Source organism: Nothobranchius furzeri, chromosome 19 (genome assembly GCF_043380555.1).
Source record: "Nothobranchius furzeri strain GRZ-AD chromosome 19, NfurGRZ-RIMD1, whole genome shotgun sequence".
NCBI lineage: Eukaryota > Metazoa > Chordata > Actinopteri > Cyprinodontiformes > Nothobranchiidae > Nothobranchius > Nothobranchius furzeri.
Window position 1 is genome coordinate 12,420,874 of NC_091759.1, and position 23,139 is coordinate 12,444,012.

The 23,139-nt window shown below is 42.7% G+C and overlaps 1 protein-coding gene across 3 annotated transcripts in view; it reads left to right on the plus strand.

Moving 5' to 3' along the window:
• The window catches only part of LOC107394412 (F-actin-uncapping protein LRRC16A), a 58,502-nt gene that overhangs the window by 34,779 nt on the left and 584 nt on the right, over positions 1 to 23,139 (plus strand). For 2 of the 3 annotated variants that reach the window (XM_054744989.2, XM_054744990.2), the window contains 30 exons: positions 73 to 143; positions 476 to 549; positions 1,984 to 2,059; positions 2,195 to 2,283; positions 3,314 to 3,408; positions 3,998 to 4,084; positions 4,154 to 4,257; positions 4,408 to 4,485; positions 4,576 to 4,652; positions 9,876 to 9,980; positions 10,074 to 10,143; positions 10,224 to 10,305; positions 10,397 to 10,496; positions 10,565 to 10,619; positions 10,732 to 10,904; positions 15,738 to 15,806; positions 15,884 to 15,977; positions 16,044 to 16,364; positions 16,451 to 16,573; positions 16,652 to 16,827; positions 16,912 to 16,999; positions 17,079 to 17,240; positions 17,336 to 17,402; positions 18,833 to 19,077; positions 19,241 to 19,356; positions 19,600 to 20,140; positions 20,907 to 20,949; positions 21,444 to 21,944; positions 22,032 to 22,169; positions 22,955 to 23,110. In XM_054744989.2, the coding sequence (XP_054600964.2) occupies positions 73 to 143; positions 476 to 549; positions 1,984 to 2,059; positions 2,195 to 2,283; positions 3,314 to 3,408; positions 3,998 to 4,084; positions 4,154 to 4,257; positions 4,408 to 4,485; positions 4,576 to 4,652; positions 9,876 to 9,980; positions 10,074 to 10,143; positions 10,224 to 10,305; positions 10,397 to 10,496; positions 10,565 to 10,619; positions 10,732 to 10,904; positions 15,738 to 15,806; positions 15,884 to 15,977; positions 16,044 to 16,364; positions 16,451 to 16,573; positions 16,652 to 16,827; positions 16,912 to 16,999; positions 17,079 to 17,240; positions 17,336 to 17,402; positions 18,833 to 19,077; positions 19,241 to 19,356; positions 19,600 to 20,140; positions 20,907 to 20,949; positions 21,444 to 21,944; positions 22,032 to 22,169; positions 22,955 to 23,110 (4,176 nt within the window). The remainder of the gene's footprint in view (positions 1 to 72; positions 144 to 475; positions 550 to 1,983; positions 2,060 to 2,194; positions 2,284 to 3,313; positions 3,409 to 3,997; positions 4,085 to 4,153; positions 4,258 to 4,407; positions 4,486 to 4,575; positions 4,653 to 9,875; positions 9,981 to 10,073; positions 10,144 to 10,223; positions 10,306 to 10,396; positions 10,497 to 10,564; positions 10,620 to 10,731; positions 10,905 to 15,737; positions 15,807 to 15,883; positions 15,978 to 16,043; positions 16,365 to 16,450; positions 16,574 to 16,651; positions 16,828 to 16,911; positions 17,000 to 17,078; positions 17,241 to 17,335; positions 17,403 to 18,832; positions 19,078 to 19,240; positions 19,357 to 19,599; positions 20,141 to 20,906; positions 20,950 to 21,443; positions 21,945 to 22,031; positions 22,170 to 22,954; positions 23,111 to 23,139) is intronic. The other variant, XM_015973338.3, reaches the window with a different exon arrangement.

Below are 23,139 nucleotides of genomic sequence, written 5' to 3' on the forward strand. Positions count from 1 at the left end.
AAGAAGCAGTTCAGCCCTTTTGTGTGTGTGTGTGTTTTTACACCTCAACATTGTTGGGATGACTCTTTGCAGGTGGATTTTCTCATCAGTACTGGTGTGTGTGTGATGGCTTGGGTCTGCCCTACAGAGAGGAAGTCCAGTGGGTCAGTACCTGAGACATCGTCACTCCCCTGCTGCTGCTTTTGTGTCCTTTTCTACATTTTTTGTTCTTCTTCCTCCTCCTAACCACCTCCAACTAGATATATTTCCTTGTCTTTGTTTGGCTTCTTTTGTTTGTTGCTTCAATAGTTTTGCATTTGTCATATTTATTCTTCCTCTTCTGTTTACCTTTAAATACCACTTTAAACAGATTCTCAGCACGTCCTGAAGCTGCAGCTGATTTTCACCCACGTTTCTACTGTTGCATCTCACTTTAGACAAACTGTAATAAACTGGTCTCTTCTTCGTCTGATTGCATCGTTGTTGGCTTTTGCAGGACGTTGACACCATCTATCTCACTCAGGACACCAAAGAACTAAACCTGCAGGACTTTGTTCACCTTGAGAACAGGTTTGTGCTGATCCAGAGGTGATCAGGTTTTTAATCCAACCATGATTATCAGGGAAATACAATGTAATCCGTCTGTCATTGAAATTGGCCGACGTTGGCAGTAAAATGTGGCATCAGTTTACTCTTCCAATGGCCCAACCTTTATGTACCATGCACATATGAGCCATCAAACTCTTTGGGTTCACCTCATCTCTCTCAAAATGTCATAATATGACAGGTCTGAGGTTTAGTTTTTGAGATATTTTAGTTTAGTTTTGGCCCGACTTGTGAAAAAACAGGAAATGACCCTGTGATGGGAGAGACTAGACAGCTAGCAAACCACTAAAACCAAAACAAGAATAATCACCCAAGGCTTGCATTTCTTAACTGAAGATCTTTTATCACCATGGCTGCAATATACAGAAAAAGAAAATATACGTTACTAGCGCACATGTCAGCATCACACTTAGCAATTATCCTAGCTTAGCATGTGTACAGTGATCCCTCGTTTATCGCGGTAGATGCGTTCCAGACCTGGCCGCGATAGGTGAAAACCCGTGAAGTAGGGACACCATATTTACAGTATTTATTTAACAGGTACGTATTCAGTATTCAGACTTTTAAAACCCTCCCTTTACATAGAAAAAAATTTTTTACTTGTTTTTTTTTTAGTTTTATTGCAAAAAGGGCATTTTATGATGAAATTGATGAGGAAAAAAACAGGAATTTCTTGATATTTCGCATAGAAAAATACCGCGAATCGGCGAATTTCCCTTGAATAAGGCTCCAAAGAAAAAATCCGCGAAGTCGTGAATAAGCGATAAACGAACCGCGAAGTAGCGAGGGATCACTGTACACTGCTTACATTTTTGTAAGCTAAGTCACTTCAACACATGTCCAAGCGTTCCCTAAACCCGTCGATAGTTACACAGACAAACGTTCTCCAAGACAAACATATGAAGCACATTCAGCATGTTCCTGAGTCGTTTTTTATCTTGTTTCTGCTAAAATGTAAACAACGTAAATGGAGAATTCACGTCAAAGATCGGTCTGAGGCTTCGTACGGCTGATCTAACAAAGATTGTTTCTAAAGGCGTCACAGAGCATCAGGATTATCTCGGGGAGAATGAGACTCAGCAGCTGCTGGAGACAGATTAAACATGACACTTTGTCCTATTACCAACTTCAATTTGAGTAGTTGTCATTTTGCACAGATAATGTTTAAAACTTAAGCATGCACGTTAGGAGATATGTGATGCTACTAACCTGAAATCATTTGGTTTATCGTCTTTTATTGTGGATGGGGGGGGGATCGGTTTTATCAGTGTCAAAAATTGTGAGTTTGGCAATATTAGTATATTGTAGAAAAGCCAAAATTGAGCATCACTAATGATTAAGTTCAGATTTTTTTTATGTTATTATGGCTGCTTTATTGTGTTTCAATCTCCTCTGCAGGGATCTGGTGGCAATCATTGCAGTTCTTGAATACAACCAGTGGTTCACCAAACTCTCATCTAAGGACATCAAACTGGTAACGTACCAGTTTTCTGACTTAACTCAGTCCTCTTTGTTTTCATGTGCTTGATGAAAATATATATATTTTTTAAATTCTGTAATGGTAATGAGTCTCAATTGTATAAATAATACAAAAATGTCTGATTTTCAGTCTACGGATGTGTGTGACCAAATCTTCAGGGTTGTGGCTCGCTCCAGTCGACTAGAAGAGCTGGTTCTGGATAATGCTGGACTCAGAAGGTCAGAGGGCAGGATAAAATCAGATTTTATGTTTAATTAGTGTTGCAGTTAAAGAAATAGGCAACAATTTTACCCAACGTTTGATTCTGAAGACCTCCCACATGGCTTCCATAGCTGCATCCTCCCCTTCGGTTGCCATACCTATTGCTGTGAGACTGCTGTCAAGGTTAACCCTAACCCTCTCTGGAGGTTTGTCGAATCCCAGCTACAAAGTGGGATGCAGGTGTGCCTCTCTGGGGATTTTATCAACAAAATGAAAGGAGCACACAAGTAAAGTTTGTGCTGGCATTGACCTAAGTTAAGGTTTTTCTCTCCTAATCCGAGGTGCATGTTCTAAACATCGCTCTTGTAGCCACAAATGTAACTCTCTCTGGTTGTTTAGTCAACCGCAAACAGCACAACATGTTCCTGAGCCACACGTGTGCATGTTCAATATCTTTTAATATCTCTTCAAATGTTCAAATAAACCGCTACTAACAACGAAACCTCACCATGCAAACCAATGGGTAAGCAATGTTTCTCACATCATCGTTTCTCCGTAAGCATACCATAAAATGAGGTGGATAAACTGTAATATTATATACTATAATAAGTAATGTGTGTTTTTTGTCATGTCACACATTTTGACCATCTTGGTCTTCTTTTTTTTATGACTTTTTCCCTGTCTGTTTCTTCCATCGTCCTAAATGATGTAGAATGAAGCAGCACGGTGTCCGACAGTAATAACTGTCCCTGTGAAACTCATGATTACTGAGTGGTTTCAATGAAGTATCGAATCTAATAAGTTTTTTATATTTTGTAGTTGATGTGAGTCATTCTGTGAACCATTAAAGTTTTACATTCCATAACAGATCCTCTTTATTTAGCAAAAGAGACAATAAAAAGTTTAAAATGCTATTTTCAACCCCTCTTTTTGTCTTTGTACCTGCTAGTTAATTAATTTTAATAAAAGGTGACACTTTTTAAAATTAGTTGTTAAACCTAATCACTGGTCGCTACTTTAGTTTCTGTTTTTCCTCCTTGTTTCTAGTGATTTTGTGCAGAAACTGGCCAGCGCGCTGTCACAAAACCCATCCTGCACACTCCAAACACTCAACCTGAGCAACAACTCACTGGAGGACAAAGGTTAAGCTGCACACACACACACACACACACACACACACACACACACACACACCTATCTCAAACTTTGCTTTTATTGGTGTGAACACACATTTCTTATGCGTGCGCAGGTTATTTATTAGTCCCTAAAATTCGAATGTACGCAAAGAGGAAAACTTCCTGAAATGACTCAACAGTGACTGTGTGTGTGTGTCTGGGAGGACCCAGCTGAGACGCTCACTTAAAAGCATTTTTGATTTATTTTATTATTATATCTAAATAATGTAAATCCATAAAAACACATTCATGTGCAAATTAACGGTTTGATTTGACACAAAGTCGATAGTAAAAACAACACAAACTCTATAAGGGTTTGTATATCCAATCTATTCAGAGTTTTCATACAGGGGAAATAAACGTGACACAAGATATCTAAAATAATATTTTTTTCATTAATATTATTTACATTGTTGTATTTACACCATTTTTTACCATGCATTTAAACTCAAATGACTGTTTCTTCTAGTTTGAGATAGTTCACTCTGTCATGTGTGCTCATGCGCCCTCTAGTGGTAATCAATTAAAATAAATCAAGTTTCTGGGCTTCTTACAGGGGTTTCAGCTTTGAGTGTTCAACTTGCCAAGTTGCCCATGGGCCTGAAGCACCTGAACCTTTCCAGAACCTCCATGTCTCCTAAAGGTGAACAAAACATACAAAAACCAAGACCTATTTTTTGTACATTTTTATAAGTAAGTTTTTTTCTTGCAGGTGTGAACAGCCTCTGTCAGGCTCTCTGTGCTAACCCTATCATTGCATCAACGCTCACTCACCTCGATCTTTCTGGTAACTCCCTCAGAGGAGACGACATTCAGGTATGCAGCCCACGGCTCTTCTTAGCGCATTCACTCCTTTAGGATTTGTAAAAAAAACAAGCACCTTTGCTTCTACTGTGTCCATTACATCTTTTAGGTTTAATCAGCAACAACATCATGTTTTTGTGCTTCTGTTTCTGGTTTTTACAGAATCTGCACGGCTTCTTGAGTCACCAAAACCACCTGGAGACGCTGGATCTTTCCAACAGCGACTGTTCACTGGAGTCGGTGGGAATCAGCTTATCATCTGATTTAATGTATCTGATCTCAAGCTGCTTTGTAATATAGTGTTTATTAATTAATTTATTTATTTTTCAGGTGTGTGCATCTCTGTGCAAAGGTTCTTTAAAGCACCTCTCTGTGCTTAACATGTCAAAAACGGTTTTCTCTCACAGGTGAGATGTTAAAGTCAGACTCAGGTCATATATTAGCTTTTCTGATACTTTTTAGTTTATTTTATGATTTCATGATGTCCTGTAGATCAGTGCTTATTAAACTTTTCAGCTTCAGACCCACAAATTAGCAAATGTGAAGACAAACGAGCCTAAAAAGCTAAATAATTCAGGGAATGAAGAAAAACGCTTCAGCTCTTGTTCACATGTTAACATTTATGACTGTTTAGTTGACTTTTTCTAACAATTATGCTATAAATATATAGTTTTAATTTTTATTTCCCTATCTGGACATTTCAAGACCCTCTGTGTAGTTCTTGATGACCCACAGTGGGGTCCTGACCCCAATTTGGGAACCACTGCCTCAGTATATGACTACACCATTCAAATCCATTCTATTTAGTTTAGTTAAAGATATTTATTTATCAATACTTTTCAAAGAATAAAAACTGCTCATTTCATCTTACAGTCAGGAACATAAGTATTTGAACACCTTGCAATTTTGCAAGTTCTCCCACATAGAAATCGGGGGGGGGGGGGGGGGGGGGGGGGGGGGGGGGGGCTCTGAAATTCACATTGAGTGTGTTTACATGCAGCCAGTAACCCTTTTAAAACCCGAATATTCGCAATAACCCGGTTCCGCAGGTCCATGTAAACACCACCAAAAACCCGGATATGCTCATAACCGGGTTTTTAAAAACCCGGTTACTACACCTGGGGTAACCCTTTTCTAACCCGAATGTTTGGTCGTGTAAACGCATACCGGGATATCCCCATCAAAGCGTGTGTTCTGCGCATGCTCTGTTCGCAAGGAATCTTGGTCTTTTGAGTAGCGAGACGTCTTGTATGCGCCAGAACACCGGAAGTAAACAACAAGTTGGGAGCAACATGGCGATTCGCGGCACAGCACCACACTTTTGGAGTGACGAGGAAACTAAAGCGCAAAACGCGGTCGCTATCTCTTCCGAACTGGGAAACATGTTGTTGTTTTCACGAATACCGGAACAAGAAGAACCGGAAATGACGCATATTGCGTCTGGACGTAGTCCATATGTCCTGACGCTACCCCAACGTCCGCATTTAAATCGGGTTATGCAAGTTAGAGGGAAGTCTTTCTATTTATGCTTGTAAACGGGTTATTCTGATCAACTCAGAAACCCGAATACCGACCTTAACCCGATCATAACCCGGATATTGGCTGCATGTAAACGTAGTCATTGTAGGTGCATTCCCACTGTGAGAGACACACTGTAAAAAAAAATAAAATCAGGAAATCACACTGTATGATTTGTAAATAATTTATTTGTTTTGCACTGCTGGACATAAGTATTTGAACACCTGGCAATCAGCAAGAATTCTGGCTCTCAAAGACCTGTTACTCTGCCTTTAAGAAGTCCACCTCTACTCCACTTAGTAATCTTAATTAGTAGCACCTGTCTGAGCTCTTTAAAGACATCTATCCACCCCACAGTCAGTCAGACTCCAACTACTACCATGGGCAAGACCAAGGAGCTGTCAAAAGAAACCAGAGACAAAATCGTGGACCACCACAAAACTGGAAAGGGCTACGGGGAAATTGCCAAGCAGCTTAGTGAAAATAGATCAACTGTTGGAGCAATTATCAGAAAATGGAAGAGGCTAAAGACGACTGTCAGTCTCCCTAGGACTGGGGCTGCATGCATGATCTCATCTCGTGGTGATCACTTTTTATAAGAAAGGCGAGGAATCAGCCCACAACTACACGGGAGGAGCTGGTCAATGACTTGAAGAGAGCTGGGACCACAGTTTCAAAGGTCACTGTTGGTAGAACACTGTGTCGTCATGGTTTCAAATCACACATTGCACGAAAGGTTCCCCTGCTCAAGTCATCACATGTCCAGGCCCGTCTGCAGTTTGCCAATGACCATCTGGATGATCCAGAGGAGGCATAGGAGAAAGTCATGTGGTCAGATGAGACCAAAGTAGAACTTTTTGGTAGAGCCCGACCGATATATTGGTCAGCCGATATTGGGGTCATTAACTAGGGCCCGACCGATATGCTTTTTTGGGACCGATACCGATATAAAACTTTTAACAAAGGCCGATAGCTGGTATAATGGCCGATAAATCTCCCTCACAAAAATAAAAAAATACAAATGTTCTTAAGGTTAAACCCTTCATTCTCTGCCTTTTTGATGCTAACTTATTTCTATATTACACACCAAAGAACTGTCTCAATAACTCACTAGGGTTTCCAAGTAATGCAAATAAGATTTATTTTGCAATCTCAAAAACAACAGAACACACAAACTCAGTCAGTATGAATCTAACATTCAAGTTTTTTGTTTTCTGAGTCTGTGGAGTTTTACCCTTTTGTGTTTTGATTAGGAAAATAAAAATAAGATACTTTAAATGACTAGTATGTGGCAATGTATAAGCCTTATGTAAAATATAAGGCTGAAAAAATACAATAGATTTATTCTACTGTAAGAGGAATGTTTTTTTTCTCGTATTACCGCCCCCACTCCTCTCCCAGCGTTTCATTGCTTTGTTGCACCATATGCTGGATAGGTAGCGCAATATCGGCCATATCGGCCGTCTTTTTGGCCGATGGCCGATAGTGTTAATGACCCCAATATCGGCCGATAATATCGGCCGGGCCCCATCATTAACACTATTGGCTATTGGCCAAAAAGATGGCCGATATTGCGCTACCTATCCAGCAGATGGCGCCAGCTTTATGAACTCATGTTGTGTGGCTCCACTCCTCGGAGGGTGGAGCCACCGTCACAGCACACATGCAGCGGAGCAGCAGAAGCAATTCAGTCAAGCAGAGACGATGGTGATGAGGAAGTAGGAGGTAAGTCTTCCGTTTTAAGCATATTTGTTGTGTCAGTGGTAAGTTGAACGGTAAAATAAGCAATGGCAAAAGTATGCTTCCTAAGTTAATTGTGTGCCCCGTGGCCTTGTATCAGTGGCGGTTTTACCATTAGGCATAGGTCGGCGGCCGCCTGGGGCCCCCTTGTGTTGGGGGGCCCCCTAGCCCTGACCACCGGCACCCCTCTGTTAATGCCACAATGGACTATTCCTTTAAGACGGCGATGCACAAACAGGGTGTGATTGGTAGTCCTTCCACTCCAATCCAGTTGGTGGCAGTAATGCACTAAATTGTTGTTTGCCAAGTGCCATAAGACCACAAATAAGAAGAGGAGAGGCGGGAGCATTCGTAACAAACTCGAAGTGGTAGTCAAAACATTAAGCATGAAATGGAGTTATTCTCATGGCTTCAATAAGAGAAAGAAGCAGCTTGTTTAAAAAAAGCTTTTATCTTCACTTCCAAAAGTGACGTCGTTTTTCTATGTAAACATTAAAGGAAGCAGAAAAGGAAAGACAATGGAAAATGTTTACAGGGAGGAAAACATAGACCAAAATGGAAAATAGAAGAAAAAAAAGAAAGGAAAAAGCACAGGAGCACTGACAGGAAGAAGAAAGCAGAGCAAATATTGAAGACACTCAAAGGGAGAGAAAGACAGGAAAAAAAGAGGAGGACTAAAAAAAATTGAAAATAACTCATGTCAGAAAGGGGAGAGTTTAGCAAATCCAGTTAAATATAAGATTTTTCGACAATTTCGTGTAAGGGGGCCCCATGTCTGTGTTTGCCTTGGGCCCCCAAATTGCTAAATCCGCCACTTTTTTTTGTGAGGGAGATTATCGGCTATCGGCTTTTGTTAAAAATTTTATATCGGTATCGGTCCCAAAAAAAAAGCATATCGGTCTGGCCCTACTTTTTGGTCTAAACTTCACTCGCCGTGTTTGGAGGAAAAAGAAGTCCCTGCTGTGAAGCATGGGGGTGGAAACATCATGCTTTGGGGGTGCTTTTCTGCGAAGGGGACAGGACGACTGCACTGTATTAAGGAGAGGATGAATGGGGCCATGTATTGTGACATTTTGAGCAACAACCTCCTCCCCTCAGTCAGAGCATTGAAGATGGGTCATGGCTGGGTCTTCCAGCATGACAATGACCCGAAGCACACAGCCAGGATAACCAAGGAGTGGCTCCGTAAGAAGCATGTCAAGGTTCTGGAGTGGCCTAGCCAGTCTCCAGACCTAAATCCAATCGAAAATCTTTGGAGGAAGCTGAAACTCTGTGTTGCTCAGCACCAGCCCCAGAACCTGACAGATCTAGAGAAGATCTGTGTGGAAGAGTGGGCTGAAATCCCTGTTGCAGTATGTGCAAACCTGGTCAAGAACTACAGGAAACATTTGATCTTTGTAATTGCAAACAAAGGCTTCTGTACCAAATATTGATACTGATTTTCTCAGGTGTTCAAATACTTATGTGCAGCAGTGCAAAACAAATGAATTATTTACAAATCATACAATGAGATTTCCTGATTTTATTTCTTTTTTTACATTCTGTCTCTCACAGTGGGAATGCACCTACAATGTGAATTTCAGACCCCTCCATGAGTTCTAAGTGGGAGAACTTGCAAAATCGCAAGGTGTTCAAATACTTATGTTCCTCACTGTATGTTGGTAAATTATACAGTTTTGCCATTTTTATAAAATCTTGAAAAATAAGTTTATGTGCGATCTTGAGTTATGCAAGTTTTGCAATTTTCAGTTCAATATCTGTAACTTTCAGCAGCTACGAAACTCACGGAACGACAGTGGGAAAGTTTCTGTTTAGATAAATGGACCGCAGTTCCCAAATGTGACGACAGGGTGTCATTCTCACTTCATTTTTACATATTGCACCTTTAAGTTGGTGTAAAATGAGTTGTAAAGGGTAAATGGCCTGTATTTGATATAGCGCCTTCTAAAGTCCTGGAACCCCCCAAGGCGCTTTACAACACAATCAGTCATTCACCCATTCACACACACATTCACACACTGGTGGGGATGAGCTACGATGTAGCCACAGCTGCCCTGGGGCGCACTGACAGAGGCGAGGCTGCCGAGCACTGGCGCCACCGGTCCCTCCGACCACCACCAGCAGGCAACGTGGGTTAATTGTCTTGCCCAAGGACACAACGACAGCGACAGACTGAGCGGGGCTCGAACCTGCAACCTTCCGATTGCGAGGCGAGCACTTAACTCCTGTGCCACCGTCGCCCCAATTCATTCACCCCCAAGTTGTAATTCATGTGAAAATAATAATAATGATAATATGGTTATATGTATATAAGTGCACGTTTTAAAAGAGACAGGGATTAAATGTGACGCTCTCTTCTCCACCTCATACAGGAAGTGTAAGGAAATCCCAGCAACTTTCAAGCAGTTCTTCAGCTCCGCCCACACTCTGTCTTCAGTCAGTATGTCAGGAACAAGGCTGCCTCTGGAGGCTCTGAAGTAACATCATCTTCTTTTTTTAAATTGCTCTTAAGTTTTTTGTTATGTGAGAGATGGTTATCTTTGACTTTTTGGTGCATTTTCTATTTGCAGAGCGTTATTGTTGGGCCTTGGCTGCAACCCAAACCTCAGTGAAGTGTCTCTGGATCTCAGCTGCTGTGAGGTAAGACCACCATGGACTCTTCAACATCACATCTAAACACAAGCATACTCATCAGTTTACTTAACTTTTGCTGCTTCCAGCTACGTTCAGGAGGATCCCAGATCCTGGAGGGTTGCATCGCTGAGATCCCAAACATTTCCAGTTTGGATATTTCAGATAATGGTGAGGACATTTGAGCTTAACTGTTGTTTAGTTGTACAACAACCTGAATGGAGATTAGAACTGATTTCTGTTTCTGACTCGCCTCACTCAGGTTTGGACATGGATCTCACCACCCTTCTTGTCTGGTTAGCGAAGAACCGCTCCATCCGACACCTTTCACTGGGCAGAAACTTCAACAACATCAAATCCAAGTAGGATTAAAAGCCACAACAATAAAATATACTGTTGGTGGGCTATTGTAATATATGTTCTCTTGCAGGAATGTGTCTCAAGTCCTGGACAACCTAGTTCACATGATTCAGGAAGAAGAGTCGGTGAGTAAACCAGAAATTCTCTTTTCTTTCATCTCCACGAGAACATCCTTACATTTTAGATTTACTCTCTTTGTCCTCGTGATTAAATCATTTATTCGTTCCCTCTCTGCAGCCGTTGACGTCTCTGTCTCTGGCGGATTCCAAGCTGAAGTCCGACCTGTCCATCGTCCTCAACGCTCTCGGCAGCAACACCTCCCTGACCAAACTGGACATCAGTGGAAACTCAATGGGAGACATGGGGGCTAAGATGTTGGCCAAAGCCCTGCAGATCAACACGAAGCTCAGGTGAGCAGGAAAAATAAAGTTGAATTTAAAACTCATTTAATTGTTAAATCCTATGATTTTCTAATTGATTTATCGATTTGAGACATCGACATATATACTGGACAGTGGGTTTCCATAGGCTCCAATAATCAGTTTTTAAGCCAAAATGGGAGGTGGCCACCACCGCCATTTTGACCGTGTCACAGGTTCCGTCAAGCCCAGACAATTCCACAAAAGGGAAGAGAGGTGGAGCTGAGGGTGGGCCTGAAAGGCTGGGATCAAATGACGACACCCGTCGAACTGAAGCGATGTAGCTTAAAGCTAACCCAAAGCTAACGCAGAGGTGGGAGCTAAGCTAACGGAGGTAGCTACGTAGCTACAACCGGCGTTAACTGCACAACACCGGAGCTTCTGAGTCAGGGATGCGCCGGACTGACCGCTGGGTAAAACCGGTTGGAAAACATGGGTTTCCATCCGAGAGCTCCACAAGCCGGCAGCCTGCGCAGCAGACAGGCGCCGTGATCAGAGATGCGCAAGCTGCAGCTGCGGGGAGGGGACCATACCGATAGAACCCAGCTCCACCAACATGTTATATTTCAACCCATTTTCTAAAGTGCAGCATTATGTTAAATGCACTGGGTTTTACCCTATTACATTTAAATTTCATGGTTAAACAGTACATGTTAAAATCTAAGCTCAGCTCGGCAGTGACCTAAAATACATAAATATAATTTTACTTACGGAAAAATATGAAGTGGAGACTCCTTGGACGCTCTATTAGTGCAATTAATGCCACAGCAAGTCATTTTGTCCAACAATTGCACTAAAAATATCCAAAAAGAACGCACAAACGGCCAGTGTTGGGAGTAATGCGGTACAAAAGTAATTAATTACTGTAATGCATTGCTTTTTGTTGTAATGTGGTAATGTAAGGCATTACAGAGAAAGAAAATGGTAATATTTACTCGGTACAATTGTCAGTAACGCGGTAATTACAACGCATTTTTAAACCCAGAATCAAGATGTGTTCCTTAAAAATTCAAATTGCGGGAAACCCGAAGAAAGATCCAGTATCTGCATATATTACGTCATTTGTGGACTCAGCTTTGCGGGCAGAGAGGACGCAGCGGTAACGGCTCAACTACTCCAGCTGCGTCCTGCACGCGGCCGCTGTAACATTCACAAAATCGCTCCACTAAAACAAAATAATTCACTTGCGATCGTTCATATCGGCGCATATTCTCTGGTATTTTGTGCTTTTCTGACGTGCTTTGCCTCAGTTGAGTTCATAATCTGTGTCCCGGTGATTTCAACTCATTGCTGCTGGAGCGCCGCGCATGTGAAGATCCCTCTGGCTGATCGTTAGAAAGTAGGAAGTCTAGGAAACAGTTTTTCTGGAAAACGGAGAAAACATGCAGCATGCAGGAAGGTTAGAGAGAGAAAGAGCAGGAAATTATTCAAATGAAATCAAGAAAAAAAGAAAAAGTAGGCAGATTTATCCCCAATACACATTTTTACCAGTGAAAAGCAATAATATATACCGTAAATCCTCTAATACAGGCCCGGGCCTCTATTTGACTCAAGCTCAGCAAGCTCCAGGCCTTTATTGGAAGGAGGGCCAGAATTAGAGGCAGGCCTCTATTTCCATTTGAGCAAAATGAACTAATGGTTCATTGGAGTTTTTGACAATTAAAATTGCGCCCACATTTTCAAAGTTAAACACATTTCTTTTAACAACGGTAGTTTCTGCTTCAGCCCTCTCCCCCCTCCCCCTGCGCAGCGGCCGCAAACTCACTGATGCGCCTGCAGCCTCTCGGAGTTCCTGCTGCTCTAAACATTAAAATAATTATTTCATTTTCTGTTCCTCACTTCTGATTACCTTCAATGGTGTCTGTTTGTTGCAACCACCAGGTACAAAAACTAACTTGTTTTTATTTGACTATTTTTCTGTCCTGTCTGTTTATTATCTTCCTGCATCTCCTCTCAATCCTAAAGAAAAACTGCTACCTGGGTTCATATATATTCACCTCATGAGTTACATTTGAACTGCAGTTCTAAAAGATCTACCGACCGCAAAAACAGCGGAGTGCTCGCTGTTTGGCGGCCGTATCAGTGATCAGTGCGTCGGAGGACAAGGTGATGCGCGCAGCGCCCCGCTCCACAGCATGCAGCAAACGCATCAGGTGCAAATAAAAGACAGAAAACATTAAAGGAAATGAACTGACATGAACGATCGCGTGTTAAATTAGTTTTTGAGGTGGCGACACCTGATTGTTACTGTGGCCGTGCTCAGGAGGCAGATCTACCGACCGCGAAAACAGCTGAGCGCTCCCTGCTGTGATCTGTGCGTTGGAGGACAAGTTGATGCGCCCCGCTCCACAGCAGCGATACACATCAGGCGCAAATAAAAGACAGAAAACATTAAAGGAAATGAACCGACATGAACGATCGCGTGTCAGTACCTACGGTCTGGCACAGCGCATTGCCCCCACACTCCCCCCCCCCCACCCCACCCCCCCGAGCGCAGGAGCTTGTCACCTGCTGACAGCAGGCTGCTGTCTTTTCCGAGGGCTGCATCTTGCCGGTCATTATCACGTGACAGCGACTAGTCGATGACAGGCATAAAAAGTCACTATAGTGAAGTTGACTAGTTCATACAACCCCTACTGCTGCTCTCCAGAGTGTTCTGCAGCATAATCAGCACGTTCTCTTTGAACTTGATAGTGTAATGACCTGGCTGGGGTTGTAAGCCAGGTGCATTCTGGGTATTGTGTTATATGTGTTTCCTATCGTTCTGCTAGTTCCTATGTGCTGATTTGCGTGTTGTGTGAGTATTATGTAAGCCACAGGGAAGGTGATGTGTGTTCTGTGGAGCGGGTTGAATTAGCATGGTTAACTGACACCGTGACTCTGTGTGGTAGGAGCGTGATAGAGGATCGTGTCTGTAGCGTTTTAAACGTTGAAGAAAAAGCCTAATAAAGGTCTGTGTGAACCTCTACTGCCTCCTGCTGGTTGATTTGGGGACTATAAACCTGCCGCTGGGACGCTCATACTTGCTTGTTACTACATTCCACCCGGCCACAATAAGAGACCGGCCATTATTCACCTCAACTGACTCCGACACCGGCCACAATTGGAGACCCGGCCTTTAATTGAATACCGGCCTGTATTAGAGGATTTACGGTATGCATTTAATATTTATATGATAGAATCAGAATCAGAAAAAGTTTATTGCCATTGTCAGTGAACAAGCAATTCACAAACTAGGAACTTGTTTCGATACTAATGTGCTACATATAACATGAATAATAAATTTCAAAAATAGAATAAGTAGAATAAAATATAATAAAACTAGCATAAAACATTCAGCTATAAAAAGGCAGGTAATGGTAACATGGCCGATAACGTGACGTTATGTCAAGTACAGCAGACAATCATGGTTTTGTATTTATAAGCTGTTCACAAGTCTAACGGCAGATGGAAAGAAGCTGTTCTTATGGCGAGAGGTTCTGGTCCAGATGGACCGTAACCTCCTGCCTGAGGGAAGCGGCTCGAAAAGTCTGTGACCAGGGTGAGAAGGGTCAGCTGCTATCCGGCCTGCACACCCCCGAGTTCTGGAGACGTACATGTCCTGGAGAGATGGAAGGCTGCAGCCAATCACCTTCTCAGCAGAGCGCACAATGCGCTGCAGTCTATGTTTGTCCCTAACTGTGGCTCCAGCGTACCACACAGTGATGGAGGAGGTGAGGATGGACTCAATGATGGCCGTGTAAAACTGCACCATCATCTGGGCCGGCAGCTTGGCCTTTTTCAACTGCCGCAGAAAGTACATCCTCTGCTGGGCCTTTTTGAGCAGGGAGCTGATGGATGGCTCCCACCTAAGATCACCCCAGAAGTCAGTCCCACATCCAGGGCCGTATCAAGGCATTTGGGGACCAAGGCAAATATAGGCTTGGAGCCCCCACCACCTCACTCCTTGCTCAGTTAATCTAAGATGGCAGCGTGTTGAGAGTACAGATTGTTGTTGTTTTTATTTAATAAACAATCATTTTAAAGCACTGTTATTACATCTGACTGTTTTAACAGCAATCCTAGCTCAGACACCACATCACCTTCCACATATATGTCATGAGCTCACTGAGCGTCAGATTACCAGATTCATACTGAAGTTGTATTGGTAAAAGTAACTTAAAGTAATGCAAAAGTAGTGTAATGCCTTACAATTTAAAATCAGTAATATTGCAATGTAATGAATTACTTTAAAATGAGGGTAACAAGTAATAAATAATAATGCATTACAGTTTTGAAGTAACTTGCCCAACACTGCAAACGGCACAACTAATGGTCTAAGTTGAGAGACTGAAAATGACGGAACAGTTTCCAAGCCAGACCGAGGCTCTACTGAGGCCTTTCCACGGAGCTAGCTCTGTGGTCACGTGGGTCTGATGCTCATTAATTATACAGAATTTTAGGCTTTTAATACACTTAAACAGAAGAGTGAGGAAAAAATTCACACCCTCAGAGTTGTCATGAGTGTAAACTAGATCATTTAAACCAAAACATGTTCTGGTACCAGGCTGTAAACCTGTTTATATCTGCTGTGAAAATGGTATTTTTAACATGGGAGTCAATGAGGGTTTGCTCGCTTCTGACACCAGCCCCTAGTGGATGAGGGTGGAACTGCAACTTTTCTCACTTCCGCATTGGCTTCATTTTCAGACCCGAATTGTGGGGGCTTGCATTGAGACCAGAAAAAGAATATTTTCTAAATAAAAATGAACAAACATAGTGAAAATTGCCCTAATTGTACAAGAATAATGCCTTCCTACGTGTTTTTGCTTTGTGTGATTTCAGGACATTAATGTGGGACAGAAACAACGTCAGCTGTCAGGGTTTACAGGATGTAGCTGCTGCTTTAGAGAAGTGAGTAGAAAAACAACACCATGGAGAATCTGCAGCCTGCTACTGACTCGTTCTGCTCTGTTCTCTTGTTCTGTCAGAAACCACACCATTCGTTTCATGCCTGTTCCCATCATGGATGCTGCTCAGGCACTGAAGGCCAATCCAGAGAAGACAGAGGAGGCTTTACTAAAGGTTTGTTCTGTATTATCTCCCTTGTTTAAGGTGAAAGTTGACTTTTATTTAATCGTCGTCTTGCAGATGGAGCAGTACCTGCTGAGGAACCATGAGACGCGTAAATACCTGCAGGAGCAGGCATACAGGCTGCAGCAGGGAATCGTTACCAGCACTACGCAGCAGGTGGACTCTACACACAAGCACTTACCTTTCAGTCATTTATCCCTGCAGCGATCAGAAATCGGGTTTGTTTTTTGTTTTTTTTTTGTGACGCAGATGATGGACATGATGTGTGTGAGGGTGCAGGACCACCTGAACTCTCTGAGGTTCTCAGAAACCATCTCTGTTCTGGAGGACATAAAAGTGGCAGAGAACCTCATGAAGGATGCTAGAAACTCCAAAACGGTAGGAGGGCGTGAATCAGAGCCGAGATGGTGGAGTTATGGCCTCTTCAGGATAAAATTCACCAACCTTGTGCTTTTTTTTTCCAGCTTCTTCCAAACCTGTACCACCTGAAGAGCAGCAGCTCTAGAGAGGCCTGTGTTGAAGCCATTCAGGACAAACTGGAGTCGATGGCCGGAGAGGTGGGAACGGTGATGGATGAGCAGCTGCAGGTAAGCTGAATGTGGCCCCAGCTGCTAAAGCCCTGTGTGAGAACACGACTGTATGTAATCTTTTCTCCCGGGCCTCAGACTCTACTGGTGTCTATGGTGGATGCTGCTGAGGGGCTGTGTCCTCATGTGATGAAGAGGAGCAGCCTTCGTCAGGAACTGCTGAAGGCCGGCGCGGGGAGGATGACTATCCCCCGCAGCTTCATCACCAACACGCTTCTGGAGCAGTCTGGGGTTGACATCATCAACAAGATCAGGTTTGTTTGCTTTAAATAGTGTCATGTTGTTTTTGTCTGGTGGTTTATTCTGTTTTATTTTATGTTTGTGTAAAAAAAAAACAGCGAAGTGAAACTCAGCTTGGCTTCGTTTCTGTCTGATCGGATTGTGGATGAGATCCTTGAGTCTTTGTCCGGATCACAAAATACTCTGGTTAGTGTCCGTTTTTTGTTCAGCCCTTTAGCTGTTAATTTATTTATTGTTGATCATTTCTCCCTCAACCTGACTTCAGGCGGATCATCTGATCAGAAAAGGCCAACCGCTGCTGCATCACGACGTCCACATGGAGACAGAAGTCTTGGATGAGACGGTTCTACAGCAAGAAAACCACCAGAAAGCTCAAAAACGAGATAAAGAGCAGAAATATGGACCGGACGAGATGCAATCCCTCACGGTATTAGGAGTGTTATCAAACTAATCTTTATGAAAGTTTGTCGTTTTTACAATCAAACTTGTTTGGTTTTACTTTTTAACACGTCCTGACTTCAGATGACCCCGAAATCCAAGAGAAAGAGCATTCTGGTCCGAATGCTGAGACCCGTTTCCGTGGCTTTTGGTGAGTGACAAGGCAGAAAATACACAACAGCAAGATGCATCTTAGTTCTGCATTTAGTAATAAGAAAAAAAATTGTTTCAGAAATTTGAAACACCAGCTTTTTAACTGAAGGAACTCCTGAAAACCCATAACTGACTACCGTAAATCCTCTAATACAGGCCCGGGCCTGTATTTGACTCAAGCTCATCAAGCTCCAGGCCTTTATTGGAAGGAGGACCAGAATTAGAGGCAGGCCTCTATTTCTATTTGAGCAAAATGAACTAATGGTTCGCTGGAGTTTTTGACAATTAAAACTGCGCCCACATTTTCAAAGTTAAACACATTTCTTTTAACAACGGTAGTTTCTGCTTCAGCCCTCTCCCCCCTCCCCCTGCGCAGCGGCCGCAAACTCACTGATGCGCCTGCAGCCTCTCGGAGTTCCTGCTGCTCTAACCATTAAAATAATTATTTCATTTTCTGTTCCTCACTTCTGATTACCTTCAATGGTGTCTGTTTGTTGCTACCACCAGGTACAAAAACTAACTTGTTTTTATTTGACTATTTTTCTGTCCTGCCTGTTTATTATCTTCCTGCATCTCCTCTCAGTCCTAAAGAAAAACTGCTACCTGGGTTCATATATATTCACCTCATGAGTTACCTTTGAACTGCAGTTCTAAAAGATCTACCGACCGCAAAAACAGCGGAGTGCTCGCTGCTTGGCGGCCACATCAGTGATCGGTGCGTCGCCGGAGGACAAGGTGATGCGGCCCGCTCCACAGCAGCGAAACGCATCAGGCGCAAATAAAAGAGAGAAAACATTAAAGGAAATGAGCCGACATGAACGATCGCGTGTCAGTACCGACGCTCTGGCACAGTGCATTGCCTCCCCTCCTCTGACAGCAGGATGCTGTCTTTTCCGTGGACTGCATCTTGCCGGTCATTATCACGTGACAGCGACTAGTCGATGACAGGCATAAAAAGTCACTATAGAGCGGTGAAGTCGACTAGTGACTAGTTCATACAACCCCTGCTACTGCTCCCCAGAGTGTTCTGCAGTATAATCAGCACGTTCTCTTTGAACTTGATATCAAATTTTCACCTCCTCGTCGTCTCCGCACGGTTAAAGTTACCCTCGCGGTCTATCACTGGCAAATCAAAAGTGAGACGATGACACAACCGCCCCCCGTACTTGCTTGTTACCACATTCCACCCGGCCACAATAAAAAACCGGCCATTATTCACCTCCGCCAACTCCGACACCGGCCAAAATATGATACCCGGCCGTTAATTTAATACAGGCCAATATTAGAGGATTTACGGTATATCTGTATTTGGGGGCTTTCTTTGATATCGAGAGTCATTTTCCAAGTCACTGTTTACATTTAACAGTTTTTATTTATCCATACACATTCTGACTTTTGCACCTTTGCTGTCTTTTCATCTCCCAACAGAGATGGAGTTTGACCTGGACAAAGCTCTGGAAGAAGTTCCAATCCATTATGAGGACCCGCCTCTTCCCTCTCCTCCTCCTTTGCACACATCAGACAGGATGTCATACTTTGGAGATTTCCCTCCTACTCCAACAGATACAAACTCTGTCTCTTTGGGGGAGCTACCTCCCGTGGAGCACAAGCCTCTGGAAAACTGCACCAAATTCCGACCAAAACCAAAAAGGAGGAAACCCAGCAGATCACCAGTAAAAAGCATCATATTTGTTTTGCTGCACAAATACTCAATATTCTGTTTGATTTTAGTCGTTAAACACGCATTATGCTTCAAAGGGATGTCTACATGTTAAAACTCTGAATTATACTTTGTATTATTTGGTAATACATATCAGCTTTTTGTTTGCCTTTTAGCGGCAAGCCACTGGCCTCTCTGTGCCACAGGATGCAGAGCAGAACGGCATGATGGGAAAGCTGGATGAGGGTGTGGATGACTTCTTCACCAAGAAAGTCACAAAACTCAGCTTTAAGTTAGTGTTGTTATTTTATTTTGAAAAATACAAATTTGCATTCATTTTTACTTTTGTTTTCAAATACCCTACTTACTAAAATGTGTGATAGACATTTAATTTAGGACGTCTCTGACCATAATTTTATTAAATTTTTTAAAGCAAACAATGAAAAAAGTTATGTGGTCAGCATAAAAGTAACCAAGATATTTGAGATATATTAAAATCTGATGTAAGATTGGCTTGTCTCTAAATACTTTACAGTTTCCCCTTTGCGAGAAGTCCCTCCACCATTACTCCAGAATCAACAGATAAAAAACGGGAATCCAGGAAAAGTGGCTTTTTTAATTACATCAAATCTCGAGCTTCTCGCTCAGAAAAGACCACTGGAGCTTCCTCCATCTCACCACCTCATCCTTCCCCTACTTCTTCTTCCACTATCAACCCCATCCATGAAATAAGCTCTCCATCATCTCCTACACTTCCTGTGAAATCCCCCGTCATGTCCGTGGCAGAAAGTCATCCGGAGCTCCACAGGGCACATTCCTCAGACCACACAAATCTTGAAAGAGAAGCTCCTCTGACTGCCCCCAAACCTGTTGAAGAGGAAAAAGAGGAGAAGACTTTGGAACTAGGGGACCACCTAGAGAAGGCTGAACATGCAGAGAAGAAGGAGAATGTGGAGAAGAAGGAGACTCCTCACGTGCATCGCTACATTGGTGTTCCTATGATGGGGAAAGACCTGCTGGCTGAGATGAAGGCCAGACAAAACAGAACCAAGCAAGAAAAAATCGCTGTGAAGAAGGTTGGTTGGGTTTGTAGATAATCAGACTACAATATTTTACTCATCTGTTGACATCCATTATGATTTAATAAAGGTTAAAGTACAGAAGGTATTAATTAGGGATGCCTGATATTATCGGCCGATATTGGCAATAAAATTTTATGTCGTAAACGCACAGCTAGGAGACAGGTTTTGTTTTTGGTTCTACTAAACGGACACTAGGGGGTGGTAAAAGCAAGCCAAAACCAACTGGTCTCGCCTTTAAATATGCATAATAGGGGATAATTGATGTTAATGTGTGAAATATTTGGCAAATTTTTACATTCGTGTAGTTTATCAGTTTAAAGTAACACTTTAAGCTATTGCTTTCAAACTGGTTTCAGTGGTTCTTGAGCCATAAAGCTTCACATGGGACAGCACTCTGCTGCTCCCTTCTGGCCAGAAACAGCACTAAACAACTTTGGTGGTTTTGGCAATCACTAGTGGGCTGTTTGTACCTGCTTTATGGCTTCACCTTGATGGTAGCAGATGTAAAGGTTAGCAGTTAGAAGTTTGCCAACAGTCAATAAAGATTGCAGAAGAAGACATTTGCTTTTTTGTTGGCATCATGGTTGAACCTGGAATTAAAATTAAGAGAGTGATGTCTGTGGAGGCGAAGCTAAGCGCTAAAACCAGAGCTAACATCGACCTACACTCAGTGGTTTCAGTTACAAACCAACTAAAATAAGCATATGTTCATAAAAGCATGCGGCATGCAACAATCTGTCTGATGAGACTTTGTTTGCAGGCTGATTCATCACCAGGAACAGACGAGAAGGACACAGACAAACGTGAGTGTGCTCGTTACTGTTGACTGGGTCCAGGTTGGATTTTCATTCATTTTTTGTTTTTACCTGTCCTGCTCCGATAGTGAATGAGGCAATGTGGTTGGGCTGGGTGTCTTGTCAAAGCATCATTATCATCTTAGTCCTCATTATGGTCACTAGGTTTGCAGGGAAAATGCTGAACGTGTCTGCCGTCCATCACACAAGGACACACAGGGACAACCAGCCCGATCACTGTTGTACAAGCACCTATTTTGCTGTGTTTTCTACTTTTAATACCTCAAGAAGTGACCTCATCCTGGAATTGTGCCTCAGTCAGAAGACGAGACAAAATAAGAGCATGCTTGTAAAGTGTAATGTTACGAAACAGTTTTAATAATTGATTTATGTTGTTATGATGTTTTTGTTTGAAGTATGAGTCAAGTATGATCAATTGCACAGTCCTATCACGTGCTCTCTGGTTTTGATCTGTAATTTGTCTTCTAATGTCTTTCTTATAGCCACGTCAGATGACCGTCCCACTGTTAAGGTGGATCTTCATCCCACTTCCAAGCTTGATCTCCATCCTACTATTAAGTCAGATATTCATCCCACTGTCAAGTTGGAGGTTGATTCCACTTCCAAGGTGGATCTCCATCCTACTTTCAAGGTGGATCTCCATCCCACTTCCAAGGTGGATCTCCATCCCACTTCCAAGGTGGATCTCCATCCTACTTCCAAGGTGGATCTCCATCCTACTTCTAAGGTGGATCTCCATCCTTCTTCCAAGGTTGTCCATCCCACTGTCAAGTCAGAGGTTGATCTCACCACCAAGGTGGATGTCCATCCCGTTGTCCCAGTAGACACTGAACACTCCAAACCAGAGCCGATTCCCAGGTCCAGACCACCGAGTGTCACCCAAAAACAATCTCCAACCCAGGCCACAAAATCCCCTCTGGTACCTCGCACATCCGGATCCCTGAGTCCATTAAGGCAAAGGCCTTTCAGCATCTCCGTTCTCGGTATAAACATGAAAAACATAAAAGCACTATAATAAACAATTTTGTGAGTTCAAGGACCAATCAGTCATTTTACTGTTCGTGTTTCAGATGACTCTGTCGACATTCAAGTTGGGAGTACGTCTCCCAAAGCGCCACTTCCTGCTCCTCGCCTGAAGAGGGCGCAGTCAGAGCAGGACCGAGGGAGCGTGAGCAGCAGCTCTTCAGGACCCCTGTCTCCACTGGACGGTCACTATCTCTGTTTCTGATTTTCTAATGAGTTTAGCTGTAGAAGTGTTAATATCACACACATCAGGATGAACAAAAACAGCTTGTGAAGACGACCAACGTCACTAAAAGGACATAAAACGGCTAAAAATACAACAGTTAATTTAACAGGTGACCAGATGTTTAATGGAGGCTTTGGCGCTCGACGCCTCCACACACCAGCACACAACACGGCTGATGCAAAGGTCCATCACACTCCGAGCAGATGCACCAGTCCCAGCCTGTACTTGCTACGTCCAAATGTCTGTGTGTGTGTGTGATTTAGGAGTTTGATGTCCCACTTGTGTAATTAACACTTACAGGAACTCGTCCTTCTCTATAATCAGATCAGCGACATGTCGTTCTTAATTGTTGTGCAAAAAGATGTGATTTTAAAATCACGGCGACAGGAAGAAAAGGGAATTTGGCCATTTTAGGGAGCACACGTTTCAGACGCGGTCTGCTGCCATTTGTTGTTTAAAACCACTTTTCCTCAACATTTAAATCAAGTTTCAAAACTTTTAGGTAGCTAGTGATCATGAATTATACGTTCTTTAATACATGACTGACAACTTTGTAAAGATTATCCACTTACTTTTAGCACTTACTGTTAGATTTTTTTATAAATGAGCCACATGACCACAATTTATTCTTCTGTCAGTAAAGTCCTCATTTTTTCCTATTTATACATAACTTTGTAAATAATTGATGAAAAAAATGGAATATTTTGTTTCTGTTAATTGACATGATGTCTCTTCTCGTTTCAGCTGTTTTTCCAGCGGACGGCGATGCTTTTGACCAACCCGTCACAGAACTGGAGCCTGGCTCCGGCAGCAGACAGTGGTCATCCCTGAAGCGATCATCCAGCCCTCCGTCGGTCAAGGAGGACGCCCACGAACGCGCAAAGTCCCTTCCCACTTACGGTTCGGATGCTTCTCTGCATTTATTAAAA